The 19,483-nt window shown below is 36.3% G+C and overlaps 1 protein-coding gene across 5 annotated transcripts in view; it reads right to left on the bottom strand.

Moving 5' to 3' along the window:
- Window positions 1-19,483, bottom strand: part of myo16 (myosin XVI) — a 107,825-nt gene that overhangs the window by 65,712 nt on the left and 22,630 nt on the right. For all 5 annotated transcript variants that reach the window (XR_006372040.1, XM_044130952.1, XM_044130953.1 and 2 more), the window contains exons 2-5: window positions 17,000-17,260; window positions 6,887-6,957; window positions 6,405-6,548; window positions 553-661 (exon numbers count right to left, since the gene is read on the bottom strand). Coding sequence is in view for 4 of the 5 variants with exons in the window: in XM_044130951.1 (XP_043986886.1) it covers window positions 553-661; window positions 6,405-6,548; window positions 6,887-6,957; window positions 17,000-17,260 (585 nt within the window). In the remaining variant the exon portion in view is untranslated. The remainder of the gene's footprint in view (window positions 1-552; window positions 662-6,404; window positions 6,549-6,886; window positions 6,958-16,999; window positions 17,261-19,483) is intronic.

Raw genomic sequence — 19,483 nt, forward strand, 5'->3', positions numbered from 1 at the left:
TGTTTGTGTGTCTGTGGTGGGTGGTCTTGATAAATCCACGATCCTATGAAAGAACTGTGCCATTTGTCATGTGATTTGTTGCAGGCTCATGCAGGCTGATGGCACATTCAAACGGGGGAAAGAATATTTATTTCTATAGATGTTTATGGACATTGTGCATATTTTATTTAAAAACTTTTTTTTTTTACTGCTTCTCATTCAGTTCTTAATCAATTTCCTCTTCCTGCTCGTTTATCTCTTCCATTTCAGCTGAACTATTGACCTTGTCCTTTTTTCTATAATAGACAACGGTCCAAATCAAATTTTGCTATCAGTGGGCCTGTGGCTGCATTTCACCTTCAAACAGGGTGACGTTCACGCAGAGAGCAGCTCATTTAACCATTTAGCACAGTTCCAGCATGGATGTAAATTAAACATTAAACTAAGCATTTATCTTACTGATGGTTTGTGAATAGCAGGACATATGGAATATGACAAAAAATGTTTCACCGTAATCAAAGGGGGGAAAACAGATCACAAAAAAGAACATAAAAGATTCAAAGAAAGGTTCACCATTTTCTTCCAGATATTTTTGGAGAATATAGCTGGTCTCTGTCCCCTCAAAAGTGTAGTCCAGAGGAATGTTTCCGTTGATGTCCTGCAGCAAAATGTTAACCCCGGCCTGTAAAAAAAAAAGAAAAGAAAAAAAGACAAACATTTGTCAGACCTGAATCTGAGATAAACTGGAACTAATTATCAAGGCATTCCAGGTGCAGATCTGACTGGCACTGAAGATATTTTGAAGAAATACAGGGAATTAAATAAATTATTAGATAATCACCTGAGAGTTAGGGGTGAGGGAATCAGTAGCCTGCATTTATCCATGTATGTCAAGAGATTAATGTGTGCTTACTCAACAAGAGTGCATCTACTACAGTTCACCATCTCAGCAAGAGATGAGACAAAAGGCTTTAAGTGATTTCAGAACCTAATCAATGTTTTCTAATTACATGTCTGAGACAGAGGGGGGGTTATAAAAGGTGTTTTCCTCTAGAGAATGAAAGTGGTGCTTCCTCTGCTCTGCCATGTCAGTACATTGAGTAAAATGGCCTTAGAAAAATTAAAGATGGCTACAGATCCACGCCATTGCATCATGAGAACCAGTTCCACCCATCAGTCCTCCTCTGCTTTAGAAAAAAGGTTACACCATAGTATTAAAGAAGACCATAAAATTCAAAGAAAATGTGAGTAGTGAATGTAAGAAGTCAAAATGCTGAAAGGTTGTGTTGCATATGACCATTTAGTGACAAATCAATGATCCATTTGCTGTTCTACACCTGTGTGTTTTTGCAGCATCATGGGCTGCAGCCAAATAACTAATAATAATATAATATAATAATATAAGTGTAGTAGCAAATGAAGCAGTATTTTTGTTTGTGAATATCTGATCTTAAATGAAATGATAGCATGTGATTTTTGTTTTTAGTGATACCGTGAAATCTGCATAATTTTGTGTAGTGTAACTCACCCCCAAATCTACCTTTTTTTTTCTTTTTTGCTGAAGTAAATAGGTTATCTAAAGCTATATCTTTATGTTTCTGTGAAAATGTTGACATTTCCATGTAAATTTCTTTAGTTCCACATTATTTTGCCCAAGACTTCTAAAAGGTTCTATGGCATGACTGGAAAACGTGAAAGTAAAACTAATTTCTATTTTCTAGGTGAAGTGTCCTTTAAATCTCAACTAAAAGCCCATTTGTTTAGAGTTGTATTTGAAACATAATCAATTGCAAATTTATTGACAGAATCTGACTTGATGTTGTGTTTTTATTGTTGATTTTATGTTGCATTGTGTTTTTGTGTTTGATTTGATGTAAAGCACTTTGAAATGCCTTGCTGCTGAAATGTGCTATACAAATAAAATTTGATTGATTGATTGATTATACATAAAGCATATATAAAATGGGAACAGCAGGTAGAACACTACAAAATGTATTCTTTGAAATCAAGTTTATAGAGAAATTAATCTGAAACTCTCAACCTGGAGCAGATCATGTAAAAAGTTACTTCAACAAAGTTTTAAAACATTATTTATTATTTATAAAGCATTCATTTCAACTACACAAAAAATGTCAAAGAATTGGCTCCTTAGGACACACAAGATTTTCAATTACAGTTTCTGAATCTGTTTTTTTTTTCTTTTTTTTTTTTCTGTGAGCCTATTGTGTGTCAGCCTTTATTTAGTGAAAGTTGTATTTTTTCTTGCCAATGAAAGTTAGCTGCAGGAATATACAAGACAATGTGCAGGTAATAAGACTGGAAACAGCCAGCAGCTACTTAATCATTATGTATAAAAGACAGGAAATATCAAAGTTTGAAGCACCTTTTGAGAAACAAAGAACTTGATTGGAGGGGAGGTGGAGAACAGTGCAGCACAAAAACAACATTACATAATATTCTGTACATGTCACACAAGCACATAGTCCACTTTCTAACCTCATCTATCTGATTTTATATTTTCAACTCTAAGTTTAATACCCTGAGCATTTGTGGCTGTTTGGACTCAAATTAGGGAGTTGTCGTATGTTTCATGCAGTCCTTACAGTTGGTACAGCTGTGCACTGCATTACTGATAATGAAGAAGTCGGCTTGAATGCATAATTAACTTCAAGGTCCAGAAACAGCCAATACCACTCTGTCAGGAAGGTTAACAGATCTTGTCTTGCTCAGTCACAGAGGACCAGGTTTGAAAATTAGCTGGACAACAACCAGCAAAGACCAGAGACAAGATTAAAATTTATATTAAAACATGGCATGCAATAAAATACATAGGCTTGTAGCAAAAAAAATGTGACCCATCGCAACTAGTTTATACCAAAAATGTGTCGATACACTTCTATTTCAACAGTTGTGTTTTGACAGACCAACTCCAACAGAGAAAAGCTTACAACTTGACAGTAAATAGGGATGAACAATACAATTCAATTTAATTTAGCAAAGAAATATATTGTGAGAAGAATAATCGTGTGGTAACAGTTACATGCTGTATTTACCTTTGAAAATATTATTTACACAGAAAATAAGCATTACTTACCAGTACAGTTATACAGCGTAATATGATAAAAGTAGCAAAGCAACATTTTTGATAGTGGATTATTTTTTTTTTTTTTGTTTGTAGAACAATAGTTACAATGGTAGGGCAATGTTGTTGCATCTGGTGATGAATCTAGAAGCAAAATGATCAAAGATGCACAAAGAAATTGACTCCTAATAAGGATTTTATGTAAAAGATGTTTTCAGTCGCTAAATGCATCACCCTGTCTCCCTGAGAAACCAAGAACCAGAAATATTTTTCTTACATTAAGTAGATGAAAAAGCCAGAGGCTTTCAGTAGAGAATGTCTTTTCAAAAGTCTCAGAGTTCTGCAGATATAAATTCATAATTTTCTAGCAAAGAAAGCGACAGCTGTGCTAGTGGTTTCAGGCAAAAAAATATATGGATATTTTTTTTTCCCAAAGTCTCCTTTAGTCAGACTGTTCTGATTAAACTCAAAAATAAATTTCAGCTACCGGTAGCTTAGGAAATTTCAACGTAAAATAAAATGAAAAGAAAATAAATTAAATTGAAGTTTCTGAATAACAAATATGTTAAAAAATAATTTGTACACCTGTACTCTTACAGGAAGGTTAAATGCAGGTTAAGATAATCAAAAATCTGAACAATGTGCATTAATTAAGCATAGCAAAGTCTTAGCTGTTTCAATACAACATCACAAGCTAGAGAAAAGAGTCTTTTATATTTTAGAACGTTATATTTATTCTTAGTGTTTTGGCATTTACAAATATCATGCCTGCATTCAAGTTTTTATTTGCTAAATACCAATCTCACCAAATCCCACCAGCGTTTTTAAACAGTCAATGTCCAAAACTGGAGCATTTGGCAAAATACTGGAAACAACACAGTTTATTAATGGCTTGCTTCCCTGCTGTTTGGAAGCAGAAGATAAGGGAATTAATATTATTGGCTGCTAAGTACTCCATCTTCTCATCAACCCCCACCCCTTGCTGTGCCCATGAGAGACTACTGGCAAACCTCTCCGTCAGCAGAAAAAAAAAAGAATAAATCATTCAGTCTCCCTGCATGAAGATTGGAAACAGGAAATCACGGAGAGACGTACAGAGCAATAGAAGAGAAATGAGGAAAGAGATGGCAGAGTTGGACAGAACAGATTAGAACATATTAGCTGGTGTGTTCCTTCCTGTGCCAGTCAAAGATAAGGATGGCTCAATCAGGCTCCTTTCGGTAAGATCACTCTTCAATTTCCGGTTAGAATGTAAACCTTTTAGATTAAGGACCTAAAGAAGATCACTTACAGCCACTCAGACAGAGAAGCATCCCGTAATTATTTAGAAACAGAAAGTCTGAATTCACTAAGCAGCAGGTAGAAGTATTGGCAAAACCAAGGAAAACAAATCAACCTGTCATTACCATGTCACTTCGGCTGCTAGATGTCTTGGGTCTGTACTGACTCTGAGTCTAGTACGTCATGCAATAGTCTGTCTAAACTGAAGGTCATCAAAAGATTTGAATATTTGTAGGCAATAGATGAACTTGATCTTGGTTTTTCTTTCTTCTTCAATTTGTTGTCTTCACTTTTGGCCAATGTTTTTTCCATGGACTACGAGATAGGAGCTGGCACAAACACCAATGGTTTACTAGACCTTAGTTACTGTAAAATGTTTAGGAAATCACAGAAAAGATGCTGTAAAATGGTGCAAAATAAGTTGTAAAACAAAATTTTGACCATGAAAATCCTGGCAGCAAACAGCTAAATGGACAAGAGATGAGGACAAACAAGAAATAATTATCCACCACTAAGAGGAATGAACAGGTGATAGGATTGTAGTCAGAAAGGAAGAACATAAGTCTAAAACTAATAAAACTAAAATTAGGTCAAAATCAAAAATAGGTCTATGACATCTTGAATTGTCATTCAAAATGCCAAATGAATGAAGGGTTTGTGGAACCCTTCATTCATTTATAAGTATATCAAATCAAACAAGTTGTGCAAAATGTAACTCAAGATTTATCTCATACAGAAGAGGACTTTCCTCTAAAGTTGAAATCCCTTCCAATCAGCCACTACATAAAAAAAAATGAATGAATACAAAATGTTTTTAAATTAGTGGTAGGGAGACTGCTGCTACTGCTAAGCGCAGTTTGTTTAATGTTTATGCATTTGGCAGATGCTTTTATCCAAAATGACTTTCAAACCATAACAATACAGGTAACAGGAAAAGGTGCTTAGAAGGAACAAGGAACTGGAAATTAATACTAGCCTCCAGTCAAATTGGGTTTTTAAAATTTGCCACAACCTATTAATGATAAAGTTGTCATTCATATCCAAAAAAACAGTCTTAATCAGAAGCATCATTTTACAAAGTTTTAGACCTCTAAACACGCTGCACAGTCATAGTCTTGCTACCACGCATAAAGAAAGACATTTTCATCTATAAAACGACCTTTATTTTCTATTACCATATGTTCCTACAGAGTTTACTCCTGTTTGTATCGCTTGTTCACAGGAAAATAGCGTTCTCTGTTGTAACGGGTAAACATTTAGTCACAGTCTCCAGTGAAGCAGTAAATGAGTCTGCTTGGAAGGAAATTAAATGCATCTAAATACGCACAAGCATCCTCACATATATGAAGGCATAAACAGTAGCAGCTCACGTGTGAATTAACACCAATTTCCAGGGATTTCTCCAGATGTTTTTGTTCTTCCCAGAATCGTCTTATTCTGATCTAACAGAAGGTTAACAGCAATCACTCAGGAGCTAATCAGAGGAACCAGGCTGTACAAGATTCTGTAGAGCTCTTCATGCCAGTCAGTCCTCTGTGGGTCTAATCAGCACCAGCAGAGCCGTGCCAACCCACAGAGTGACTAGGCTGGATGTGCATGCCCTCCCCTGCAGCTGGCACATTTCTCGTTCTGGACCTAATCAGTGCAACCTTAGCTCTAGTCAAGACACTCTCCACATAATAAGCTTTCTCTTTGATATCATGGTAATGCAAATTTGGAAATATTCTGATTTTTGAAGATGTAAATGGGCTTTTAAAGGAATGGAAAGTCATCTTTGAGAACCTCTGGATTGAACAAGAGCTCATCAATGGAATATGCCAACAGTCCAAGGTAAATTATCAGATGAGCGATGCCAGTAGGCTGACAAGCTGCAAGCGACTTCAGCAAGAAATCTGAAGGTCAACCAAGTCCAAACCACTAACATAATTTGTGAGTAACAAACAGACATAGAAGAATCGGTGAAATCAATCTTACTACAACCATAAAGTGCTCTGCTGCATTTAATGTTAGTGGATTAATCCTCCCACTTAATTGCATGTCTGTGTTTGTGCATCGTGCTCACCAGAAGGAGCAGCAACACCATATCTGCGTGGTCGCACACACATGCTACATGCAGGGCTGTCCACAGGTCCTCGTCCTGCTGGTTGACATTTAGGCCTCGCTCGATCAGGAGCTCAGCTGCAAACACGTTATCATGGCGGGCACACTGCAGAAAAACCAGAGACCATGATTCTCATTAGTAGTTCAAATCCCATATTTGAGAAAAGCGTATATCCAGAGGCACAGGCAGCTACTGGCCTCGAAACAGAATCATTGTGTGTGATAATTAATACTTGTGAAAATCATATGGCATGGTAATTGATCTTTGTAAAAATCTATTGTGCAGAACAGTTGATAATTATAGTCTTCTGAGAAAAAAAATTATTAAGGCCCTGAGGAGATCATCAACAACAAACAAAAGACAAAACAAAGAAAAATAATATTCATAGATGGGCTGTTCCTTATTCGGTTATTAAAACAATCACCGTAATGGGAGTATCTTACCAGGTGCAGCAAAGATCCCCCTGAGGAAGTGGCAGTGTTGAGGTCTACTCCCTCCTTTAGAAGACGCAACACTGCAACAGAATTAACATCCAGCTGTTAACAGCTCCTATAGGAGCCTACAACAAACAGTCATTTCTATGATTACAATGAACGTATGTGCTTCCTCCTTCTGTTCATCAACTCTGACCAGCTGCATGTCCCTGCTGAAGGGAAGCATACCTATACTGTTACAAGAGAGGCTCAAAAGGTGAACCATGGTATTGGCAGGACACACACAGTGCTTCCTTGTTGTCTAAGTCCAATTTTGGCTTTGTCAGATTAGAGCATCTTTTTTCCAAAAGTTTGCTGTGCTCCTTTTTGAAATCTGCAAATGAGATTTTGTAAAGCACACTTTTAGCGATGGATTTCTTATTTTCAGTCTGATGTGTTCTTTTGTTTGTAATCTTCTCAAGCAAAAGGCCTTCACAAAACAGATCCCTCTGAAGGCCCTTGTGTTGGACAAGACATCATAGATATCAGAGTAAATGTAAACCGATGCAGCACTGTCCAGATTTTTTTTCTAATGTTTTGAAAACCATGAATTTTTTTTGCCCACTTCATTATTATTTTCTACTTGGTGTTGATGTATTGCATGAAATTCACTACGATACATTGACTTTTGCAGTTGTAGTGTGACAAAATGCGAAAAGTTTAAAGGGATAAGAATACTTTAAGTAGGCACTTTATACAGACAAGAAAACACATTGATCTCTGCTTCTCTGTGTCAAAATCAATAGGATTTAAGCATTATGTAATTGCCCTTGATGTGTCAGCGTGGAACAGTGTTCAAACAGTACATGCACATTAGACAGCTCCTTCCTCCTGCGGCAGGTCAAAAAGGCATTGGGTTACACATACTTGCATCACTTACTACAAGATCAAATTGGACGCCCACCCGACTAGCACACTGACATAAAACTGTAAAAAAAAAAGAAGACGACTTTTCCAGACAAGTTTGCTCATTCAAGCCTTAGGCAAATGAAGAGAGACTACAAGTTTAAATAAGGGCTCTGTGATTTTGCTACACAGCTGATAAATTTTTCATGGAACAAGTGAGAACAAAGCAAACAGTGAGCGAGCAAGAGAGAAGGTGTGCTGGAGTGTGTGACAAAAACAGGGAGTGATGGGTTTGTAAGAGAAGGTAGGAGAGGGGCATTTATGTGATTTTAGTGTTTTGGACAGAACAACATGGTTACTCACCGTCACCACTGTCAAAATATACAAACCAAAGTATATCAGCACAAATATAGTGGCCCCTTAAACAACAGAAGTTCAATATATTGAACCCTTATGATGACTCGCTTGAGGTTATTAAACTTGAACAGCCATGATTAAATAACCTCACTCCACCCACATATATAGACATAAAAGACACTCACAAACCCGGAGCATTTATTAATCCTGACCTTATCTAAACAAACAAACAAAAAAATCCAGACCAATAAAATATGCACCTAATGCGAAAAAAGATGACTGAATATACTTTAAAATGTTTATAAAGCATATAATGAACACTGCAGAAATGAACTCTGACTAATCTTGTACATGATAAAAACCACCCTTCTGTGACACACTCCCATCAACAAAAGATCAAGTGGTTCTCAATTTATGAGTCATTAACATTGAATGCCAAGCTACAGCTCTCTTCCCAGATACAGAGCGTAAAACTCTGCAACACACACCCAGTTTATCCATTGCTGCATTGGCTAACAGCCTGGAGGTGATAAAAGTCTGACCAAACCCAGCAAATATCCTGCAGCAATTCTTTAACATTAAATATGAATTTTCAAAAATATTCACTCTCAACATGCAACATAAAAATTATGAATAAATGTCTGTGATATACAAGCATACACTTCCATGCAATTTATGTTAGAAAAACACCATAACATACAGTATTTCTCTATCTTGCTGTTACATGCAGAACATACAGAACAATATTTTGAGTATTTTTATACCCTCCTCCTAAATGGTACTATCGACAGCAAGTTAATGTTGATCTCTGGTAACGTCTTTGCAAATGTGGGAAAAAAGTTTGAAAATGTCTCTGTCTCATTTTCTAAACCCCATAAAATCTGCAGTTTTTCTCAGGAGTGTGTACAGTTTCAACAACCTGTCTCAATCAGAAATGCCTTTAATGATTTGTTTCATTTTCACATTTTGCCTCTTCTGTGTAAGAGACTTATTTACAAGTTAGAATATATGCTCTCAGCTTCACAACATTCACACAGAGACATTTCTATAACATGAAATTCATAAGTTGATAAGTCTATGGTGAAGAGTGGGATATTATCTAGAGTCTGTGTGAACTGATAAAAAAGCCTGGTTTGGTTCTGTGGATTATTCTGGAGCTTCCAAAGCAGACTGTGCAAAGAAAGAAGAGTCATAAAATAAAAATAAAAAGGGAACAATGAGCATTTTCTTCACTAAGCAGTAATTCAACAACAGAGTGTCTGCAGTAGAGGTTTCTTTAGATCTGCTGCAGCAGAGATCACCACAAGAGAATAACCATCAACACCAACTTTTTGAAGACTTTACTATAGTAAACTTTTTATTCTAGAAATCTATATTATCTCCATATAGGTATTTAAATGTATTTTACACAAGCCGCTTGTTAACACAAAGATGCAAAATAGTTCCCACAAAAATTGTTCTGTTGCTGAAAGAATAAGATTTGGCACCAAGAAAGTTTTGAGTTTGAGTTATTTTAGATGACACTGTATTTGTTCCTGGAGGTTAGCATAATTCCTATTTAAGAAAAATTGTTCTTTATTTTCCAAAACTTGTATAGCACTGACTGCTTCCTACTGAAGGAAGATACTGATGACGCGTAACAATACTACACAACCCAGTTTTTCAATAAATCATTAACACACTTAATGGCAATACAATTTTAATAATTAGAGTTAAAATTAACAAAAGGTCTGGTTGTATTCCCAGCTACATATTCTGTCATTGCTTATGAGTACGCAGAATTTACTATGTTTAGTTTTATTTGTTAATTAACTTTGAACTGAATAAAATTAATTCCACAAACACATTACTATGCATAGATTACATATCGAGATTTTAATCATTTTTAAATCACTCAATGGTAAATAGTTTTTGAATACTTCATGAGAAACCAACCAATCACAGTCGACTAAATTATTTCTGTTTTTAGCTGAATTTAAAAACAGAAAAAGAGAGTCAAGAGTAAGTCAGCAATTAAATTAATCATCAGAAAATATAGAAAAGTTTCTTGGAAATAAATAAAACCCACAAAATATCAAAGTACATTGGGAAAAATAGAGCTGCATTCTTCTGGTATCTAGTGTACATGTTGCAGTTTGCAGAAACCGCGCTCTGTAAACTTCCTGAATCAGCATAAGTTGATTTTCGAACAGAAGTCTGTTGGCATTTGTCAGTGGATTTATACCCAGAGGCACTTCAGCACTGCCTCAATAGCAACTCAGTCGCTGTCTCTAGTATGTAAAATGTCTAACCTTTTAGAGTCAGAGTGGCATTTGAAAAAAATCTGCGAGACTTTTACAAAACACTATAGAACATGAGCAAAGAAAAATCAAGATCTGAGAGGTAAATACTGAACTTGATGTCCTTGAAAAGGAAGAGAAAAGGGAATGAATTTCAGAATATTTAAGTGCAAGTTACCTACCGTACAGTTATAAAGAGTCCCTGGATGGGATTTTAGGTTTCTAGAATGAGATGTTCATGTTTCTATTCCTTTATGAATATTTTACTTCAGTTCATTATGAAACACTTGTTTCAGTTGAGACTGAAAATCAACCACAAAACTCTGATATATCCATTTCTACAATAAACTTATGTGGTACAATGCTACTGCATTTAAGCATCACAATGTTACTTTGACAGCAAAAAGACAACGGCTTGACTCACTACATCAGTTCTGGGAACCAAAGAGGATCAGAGGGAAAAGGATTTAAGGCACAAAGACAAAAAAAGTCAACACCAAGCAAAGTTTTCTAATTTTGCTGCTGATAGCATCTGGATAATTTATTTGCTCAAGCTAAACATGTAGCTAATAATATTAAGCAAGCCGTATTTCTCAGCAACATTTATTGAAATTTAACCCTTTCATGTCAGGTGATTTTTGGCTTTACTCAAGACAAAAACCTTATTCAACAATTTAGTCTTGAGTAAGGGTTTTGTGTATGCGTAGACATGTCGCACATGTGAGCTTGCTGTTACACTGACGAAATCTGTTTGGAAACAGGAACGATGTTTCCATGGTAACCAACACGTCTAGTTATAAAGAGTGATTTCAGGGTCAAGTTCATAAAAATGTAATTTGGTCAGAAAAAAATGTGACTCTGAATTTGGGAGAAAAACTTGAGATTTGACTTGGAAAAAATTACTTCTCTGTTACTATATGAGTGAATGGGGCTATTGCAATGCAATAAAATATATCATGATGTTATACTGGCTCAGTTTTCCTGTAAACACAGACATCTTTAATCCCAGAATGATGGTGATCTGAGAATTAGCACTGTTTCCCAGGAGCCTGCACAGCCATTTATTTTTGCTTCCTCCTTCACCCCTTCTTTGAGTTTTTCCATGTGCAGAGATCAGACAAAGCTGAGAGACTAACTGATAAATAAAACACTGTTAAATATCTAGGGGTTCACACTTCAGTCCACAACATCACAGCTTTGCAGACTTCATTTCCTCGAAAACAGCACTGTATTGCACATTTGATACAATGGGAGCTGGAGTCCACAGAATATTTATTTTAAAATATACAAAATATTTCATGAGAGAAAAAAATAAAACTCTTCACATGGCAGTGCAATTTACTGTAACCTGCTAACTATTTTTGATCATTCCCGTCCTTAAATCCTGTTTGTTTTTACCTTTGACAAAATAACAGTAACCTATCACTGCAGATATGATTTGATGCACACTGTGCTTCTATTTTAGGCATAATATGTTACAATCTTATTAACTTTGTTCAATAGTCCTTTTAAAACCAGCATAATGAATTTATAAACAATTATCAAGAAAGCAATGAGGCTTTTTCATGCTATTGCAAAAAAAATGTGCCAAAACCAATACTATAAATACATATTTAGCTGCACTTAAATATATTGCTCATTGTAAAGGCAGACAGGGAAAGCATTGGGTTATTAATGCAGGGAGCTGGGCACAGTCCCACCAACAATACTCCATTTGCTTTGCTCTTCACAAGAGGATAGAAATGCTTATGGCTGAAAAGCAAAGGTGATATATCTTACCAGTGGGGAAATATCCGAGTATGAAGCTCAGACAAATGTCAAATGGAAAGATATTAAATTCCACTGTGTGAGCCTTATGAGCTTCTTTCTTTGTTGTTCCTTGATTTGCAAGCTGTTGTAACACTGTTTCCTATCGTTTTGAAAAAGTGTTTGCTACGTGGTGCATATTATGAACACTTCCTTATGAAGGTCTTTTCCTTTGCCGTTGAAACAGAGAGCAGAGAGATGAATATTCCAGGGAAGACTTGTTAAAAGTTATTTAACAAGTCTTAAACTGATTATTTTACATTTAAAAAATGATACATTTCTGACATTACAGGACAAAAACATGCAGAAACCATCACAGTCTGTTTGTTGAATAAGTTAACTTTTGAATTTAAATAGACTTTAGCTGCACTACATGGACAATAAGAAAACTTGTAAAAGTACTTTAACTGAGGCAATCCCAATTATAAGAGCTGATTAATTATTAACTCACAGAATAGCATTTATCTTAATTTTTCAGTTAAAGTCAGACTTAAACACTGAGTGCAAGTGCATACAAAATGCTTCACTCAGATTTCTGTGGGTATCTATCTGGCTTTGATGCAGCTAAAAGACTAATTTGGGAAAACCAATTTCACCAAATGTCAAAATTCAGCTGAGACAATACTTGTATGTGATAGATAGCAATGAAAGGAGATGAGGTTTGCAATGTTCCAATCCAGGCAAAAAGTGAGATATTATTTTTCACCCTAACGCTGTAATAATCTCCCTCAGCTGATGCCTCCTGGTCTTTAGGCTCTACTTTTTAGATTTGACTTTCCCCACTCCTCATTCCATTTTTTCACTTTTTTTTAATCTCAACTCTCCGTATCTTACATCCGGCACAACAAAAATGATTAGAGAAAAAAATTATGTGAATAACCCTGCTTGGTTGGGTAATGTTTTAAATTTTTCAACCAAGAAAATTATTCAGAGCCAACCCAAATATTTATGAAGGACTTACTGCACATTTGTATGATAATGAACAAGTTTTACTTTTGGGAATAAGCATGCTAATAAACACTTTCAAAAACTTAAGAAACAAACCAAAATATAATATGTTTGAGTATTATTCAAAATTCAGTAGATATCGAGGATATTTAGCAGATGAATTCATTTTCTGACATTTTGAAATTTCATTATTGGAGTTTATCATTTTTAACAGCAAAGGTTCATGTAAACAAACTGCCTGTGGTCTGCCTGAGTAGCATCATGCACTGGTACAGCATGATGCTAGACCTGGCCTGTATATCTACAAAACAAACATGAATGATGCTAATCATCATGTTTGAATGATTATCTGTCGTTGGCAATTATAATAACAAAAGCTGAAAGAATTGTAAGCAAATTTACAGGCAACAAAACCATCCACTGAGAGCACAGCCTCACTTTTTTTCTGCTAATGTGGCTCCATATCTCACTCACTCCTTTGTCCCCTCCTACTCAATGTTCGACAGCAGGGCGTTTATGTCTGCAAGTTTGCTGGCAGCATGTTTGTCAATGCAACATTGATTGATGTTGAATGAGGGGTGCTGCTTTAGCATTAAGGGATGTGTGAGATACTTATTGGTTTATGTATTTTTGACACTCTCCTTTAATGTTCCCTCAAAACTCAGCAGCATAACATTTTGGCATATTTTCAACAGAAAAAAAGGCAGACAAAAATCATGTTTTTTGGGGATGTTAATTTGAAAACAAAATTATAACTCCTCCAATTTTCTCACACTGCCAGCAACATGCTGTGTCCCTCTGAGAAGTCATTTTTGATAAGGATTCAAAACTCAATAAAATGATGTCCAAACTTGTACATCCTTTAAATTCATGTTAATTCTTTTGGTTCATCTGTTTATCTTAGTGTTGTGGTGAAATGGTTCACACTGAAATTATAACATGATGGACTAATAATGGATTATTACAGTAATATTTCAGTAAACATAACTAGAAAATCTTTAGAGGGGTATAAAGGAAAAAAAAACATAGATTTAATAAACAACATGACTATGGAACCACGCTTTAATTTATCCTCTTTAGCTATACATTGAGTTACCCACCAACTCACTTCTTTTTTGTTTTGATAACTCTGGTCCTAAATGGAGAAACACACTTTTCCAAGATTCTGTCCCTAATGTTTCTACTCCAAGTCCACTGTTCACCTTGAACGCAAAGAAAAGTTCAGATAACAATCACATTGAATGGCAAATGGTACTAGACCAGTACCAACATGACGCCTAGGCAACCAGGCAGAGGGTTAGCCGATTTATGTTGAGCCAAGAAACCTGTTACCAGTCTGGTCAATGCTACAGCACACCAGCTGCTCACAGAGAGCCCAGCTGAAGCCCATAGACAGGCAGCCAGGGTGAAGAGATTAACACACTGACCTGCAAAGAGTCCTGGTGAGACACAGATATGTCTCGACAGCTGGGTAAATGACTGGCAACCAGCGTCATAAACAAAAGAAAGGCAGTGAACTTGGACAGAAATCAATGCCTCACAGAGTGGAGCGTGAAGTCCCTTTGAATTTCACAAGTTATTGACAAAATAATCTCATAAAAACAGTGTTGAGAGTGTTTTTAACAGCAAGCTGCATTGTAGCAAGCATGAGATGGAGGAAGAATTAATAGCTTGTCAGAGAAAAACTTGTGAAGTCTTGTTACCGTAGCAATAGATAAATGAACAAATGAGCTCTCCCCACCAGAGTAGGGGCACCTCGCTCTGCTCTTTTCTTCTGCCGTAAACGACTCAGAGTAAAAGCTGTTGCACAAAGTGGAGATGCAGCAACTGAGACTTTTAGTTTTTGTTGAGCTCTGACCTGTTCATTCAGATTCAGGCTGACACACATATAAACTCATTAGTGTAACTTTAGCTTTAACTCCACAATTAAATGTGACAAACACTGACTATAAAATACCAAAAAAAAGATAAAAATAACTACAGATTTCTTGATAAAATTATTAGATTTTAATCCAACAGAAAATGAGTTGATTTCAAGATTATTCCCATTTATAAATCAAAGCACATCTTTGTAACCTTATTTGTTTCTTACTAAACTGATAACAAAATTTCACCAAGACACACTGAATTAATGCATTTACAGATGAAAAAAATGAGAGTAGGTTCCATTTCCCTGGCTTCCTGATAAAATCTTGGAATAAGAATTTAACTGGAAAAACTGGAAAAAATGCTAAATTAACTGTACAAATTACAGCTGCTTGATTTATGTTCATGCCAACCAGATTAAAGTAACAGAAGGACTGTTACATATTATCTTGATAACTTTACTTTTATGTCTAAAGACTGCATGATTTGCAGAACAGATTAGTATTGCAGAAATACGGAAAATGAGATTATTTTATCTGCAAAGCCGTTCCCCAAAATCACCTTCTCCTATCAACATCAGAAATCCTCCCTGCTCAGGTACTTTTGTCCTTGAGGACAGTTTGAACAAGGATAAAAGTTTCTTTCTGCTTTCCTCAGTTGAGTGGGCAGCTTCCAGCTGAACAAATTGGCTGAGCTGTAGTGAGCAGCTCTGTTTTGGCTCACAACTCCTGCATTAGTGTTGCCCGAGTCAGATGTAGTTTGTCACTCATTTGTCAACATGTGCACTCCTGCTTTCTAAATACTAAATACTTTTCTAAATACTGAATATACAGTACCTTGCAACAGTTTTAAAGTCTTTTGGGCCTCTTCTCATTTTGGTACAGTAATTATAATTTATTGGCACTTTTAATGTTACACCAGCAAAACATAGGGCTAAATAGAAAAATTAAAGGTAAAGGAAACATGACTGTTTAAATTTTTCTAGTAGAAACTTTAAAAGTGTTGGATGGATTTGTCTTAATCCCCCTGAATCACAATTCAGCAGCAAGTCTTTAAGAGTATATCGCAAAATAGAGGTATTAAATAGGTTGTTGTCTGGCTGGGAGGTGAACCCCAGTTTCACTCTAAAGCACTTTAGCTATATTAGTCCATCAACTCTGAACATCCATCCTTTCCATGCATAATAGAGGCCCCACACTATTTTTGTGTCAATGTCATGTTTTGCAATCGGGATGTCATGTTCAGGGTAATCTGAAATTTAACCCAAAATGTTGAATTTTGGGTTAATCAAAGCAAATTCTTTGACATATTGCTACGTCCCATTCATCGCTTGAAGTAAACTACAAAACAATACTTATAGTGCTTTGTTCAATAATAACTTTTGTCTTGCACTTCTTCATAAAAGACCAGATTCTCTTCTTGCCAGGCCTATTATTTTAGGCAGTAGGCCATGCATATCATTTCCATTTTTGGATAATAATTTGAAAATTAATCTGTGAAATATTCAAGGCTTAATATTTTATAACATAACACCAATTTAAACTTTTTTTTTTCGTTACTGGTCTCTTGTGGTCTTCTTGAAGCTATTTGATCGCTATTGCTCTTTATGTAGGTCTATCACATAATTCTAACAAAATACATATCAGTCTGCAGATGTAATGTGACAAAATGTGGAAATGTTGTACTTGTATAGAGCTTTATCCTCTTCAGAGGACTCTAGACTTCTTTATGTTACATTCAGTCGTTCAGAAACTGATGGTGGTGAGCTATGTCTGACAGAAACAAGGCTGGAATGCACCGGCACCACCAGGCCCTCCAACCACCACCAGAAGTCAAGGTAGATGAAGTGTCTTGTCCAAGAACACAACTGAGACAAACAGTGCTAGGTTTCGAATCTGCAATCCACCAGTTACAAAACAAACTCTCCACTGTATTCAAGAGGTATCAATACTGAGGCACTGTACCACTCGGACACACACACCTTCTTTGTCATCATGGCGGATGATGGCATCTTGAATGACATCAGACTGCCTGAAGCGGATGCGGTACTTCCTGGATGGGGCTCGAACTTTGACTCCACCTTGCTGCCGCTGTAGGTTCTTTTCCCTCTCGTGATATGCCCTTATTTGGTCACAGCGCATTCTTCTGACCAGCCGCTGACGCTGGCCAATCGGGAGAGACTCCAGCAGACACTGGTCTATCTCCATGTTCTGACGGAAAACGTTACATAGCTGGAAACAACCTAATGAGAAAAGAGAGAAAGTAAGGGTGTTGTTTAGGCATTGAACATGATAGACGTTGATGAAACTATTAATATTTTTTAGGGCTGAAACGATTCCACAAGCTTTATTAACAAAGAAGTAAAGAAGGTCAGTCATATGAAATGAAGACGTCTTTGCAGAGACGACAATGAAAATATGTGAATGAAGACGTCTTTGCAGAGACACAGCATGTCATGTTTTAACAGCTGAGTTAAGATGTTAACTCAACAGTTTGACAGGGAGCCAATGAGAGAAAGCTTGTTTGAGATGAAACACTGTGAGGATCACCTCTAGGCAGGGCTGCGTTATTGTTTAGGTGTTCAAATATCAGGGTCAACAGGTGGCCTGTTGTGTGTGGGCAACCACTTAGCATATTTACTGTGAAAGATATTTGCTGTCTGTTTGGCCTGAGATGAGTTGAGTCAGCCATATCAGTGTTTTATGGTTTGTTTTCTCCAATCCCAACAGTGTTATGATTCTACTGACTGTGCATAATCTCCCTGTTGCTCAGTGAAACAGATCACATTATGGGCAGCTGGTGAGACTGTTATGCCTGAATCATTAGCAGGTACAGCAGGTGGGCTAAGAGTGAGATGATAATAAAGGTTTTTGGAAATACTGGAGGAACATGTAGGAACATATATTGGAGAAAATATTGAACCACTTGGCAAAAAAAACCTGTTTATGGATACTAATTAGCCATAACAGTAAACACTGACAGGTGGAGCAAAAAACATTAAAGAGAAACCTGGCAGAGTCTACAATATATTATATAGAAATAACTTCCTAGATAATGTGCTGAGACCAAAAAATTGCTCAGTAAAAAAATTTAACAATGGTAACATGAGGAAAATAGTCAAATTAATGTCTAGCACACGCTCAAGACTTGTGCTGGTTTGAAATTCTCAGACTGATAACTTTTCATAGAAGTGCAGTGGTTTCAAGAGATCAGCATTATAACATTTAAAACAACAACTTATGAGATGGTCTATATTGATTTTATTGAAATCAACTTGCCAGGAAGCTTATAGTTTGCTGACTGCAGCTTTATGACCCTTGTACCTTTATTAGAGTGGAGGTGTTGCTCATTTAATCTCCATGCAATGACTGTAAGTGTTTTTGGGGCTGAAAATATTTCCAAATAGAGAAAATCAGTTTTTCTTGTAAGGAAGGTAAAAGTGGAGAAGCCTACTTTCAGCCAACTGACTCAAAATGTGCAGAAGGTTTAAGGGTTAGGATTACCCAACACTGCTGCTGCTGACAGTCCTTTACGGACTCTGATGAACCAAAGCAGGGAATAGATTGAAGAATCTCCTAATATCTAACTCTCACTCCACTGAGACAGCTACAAACGTACAGCTAAAAGATCTGCTCCTTGACAGCTGGATGACAGAAACCACAGCAGCTAAATGAGAGCTTAATATTAGACAGGTGGTCATACTGCTATGATTCGTCAGTGTATATACACAGTTGGGTTATGAGCTGCAGCTCACAACCCAACTGGTTTGACAAATTCAGGTCAGAGCCAGCCCAGAGGACAGGGAAAATATGTGAATGAAGACGTCTTTGCAGAGACACAGCATGTCATGTTTTCTTTGTGACTCACCAAGTTGCTCGACTTCACCCTGTTATAGCTTTATCTTATTCTTTTCCCATAAAACTCTCTCTCCTGCTTCTTTGTTCCTGAATCTTATTATGCTTCACTCCTTGGAGCATTTTAGTCTCTTCACTGTCTGCGTCTGAGAACATACTAACTATTTTCTATTATCTCTCTCTTTCTGCCTGTTCATCTGGTTAAAGGTTTGGAATCTGGGACATTTTTGAAGCACAGCATGTTGTCCAATCACATGTGTTTGTTTCCCACTACTGCATCATCTTTTCATATGGCTGTGTTGTGCAACATTTTTGGTATTGTGTCTGTCACAAACTTTTAATTTAAGTCTAGTCTAATTTAAGAGGTGAAAGTCATTATAAATGTTTGTTTTATTATGAATATATTTTTTTAATCTAACAGTGTCCCTCATAAATTATAAAAAGTTAAGACAAAATCAATTATTAATTATTCTACTGTACCTTTCCCATTAGTCCAGTGGGTATTTGACACTCTTATGTGTACTTGCATGATAAGAAATGGTTCCATTTACTGAACATTTCCATAGATATTAAAGTAAAGCGTCAGAGCAAATTAAAATATGTCCCCAAAA

Source organism: Gambusia affinis, linkage group LG11, assembly GCF_019740435.1.
Source record: "Gambusia affinis linkage group LG11, SWU_Gaff_1.0, whole genome shotgun sequence".
In the NCBI taxonomy this organism is placed as follows: Eukaryota; Metazoa; Chordata; class Actinopteri; order Cyprinodontiformes; family Poeciliidae; genus Gambusia; species Gambusia affinis.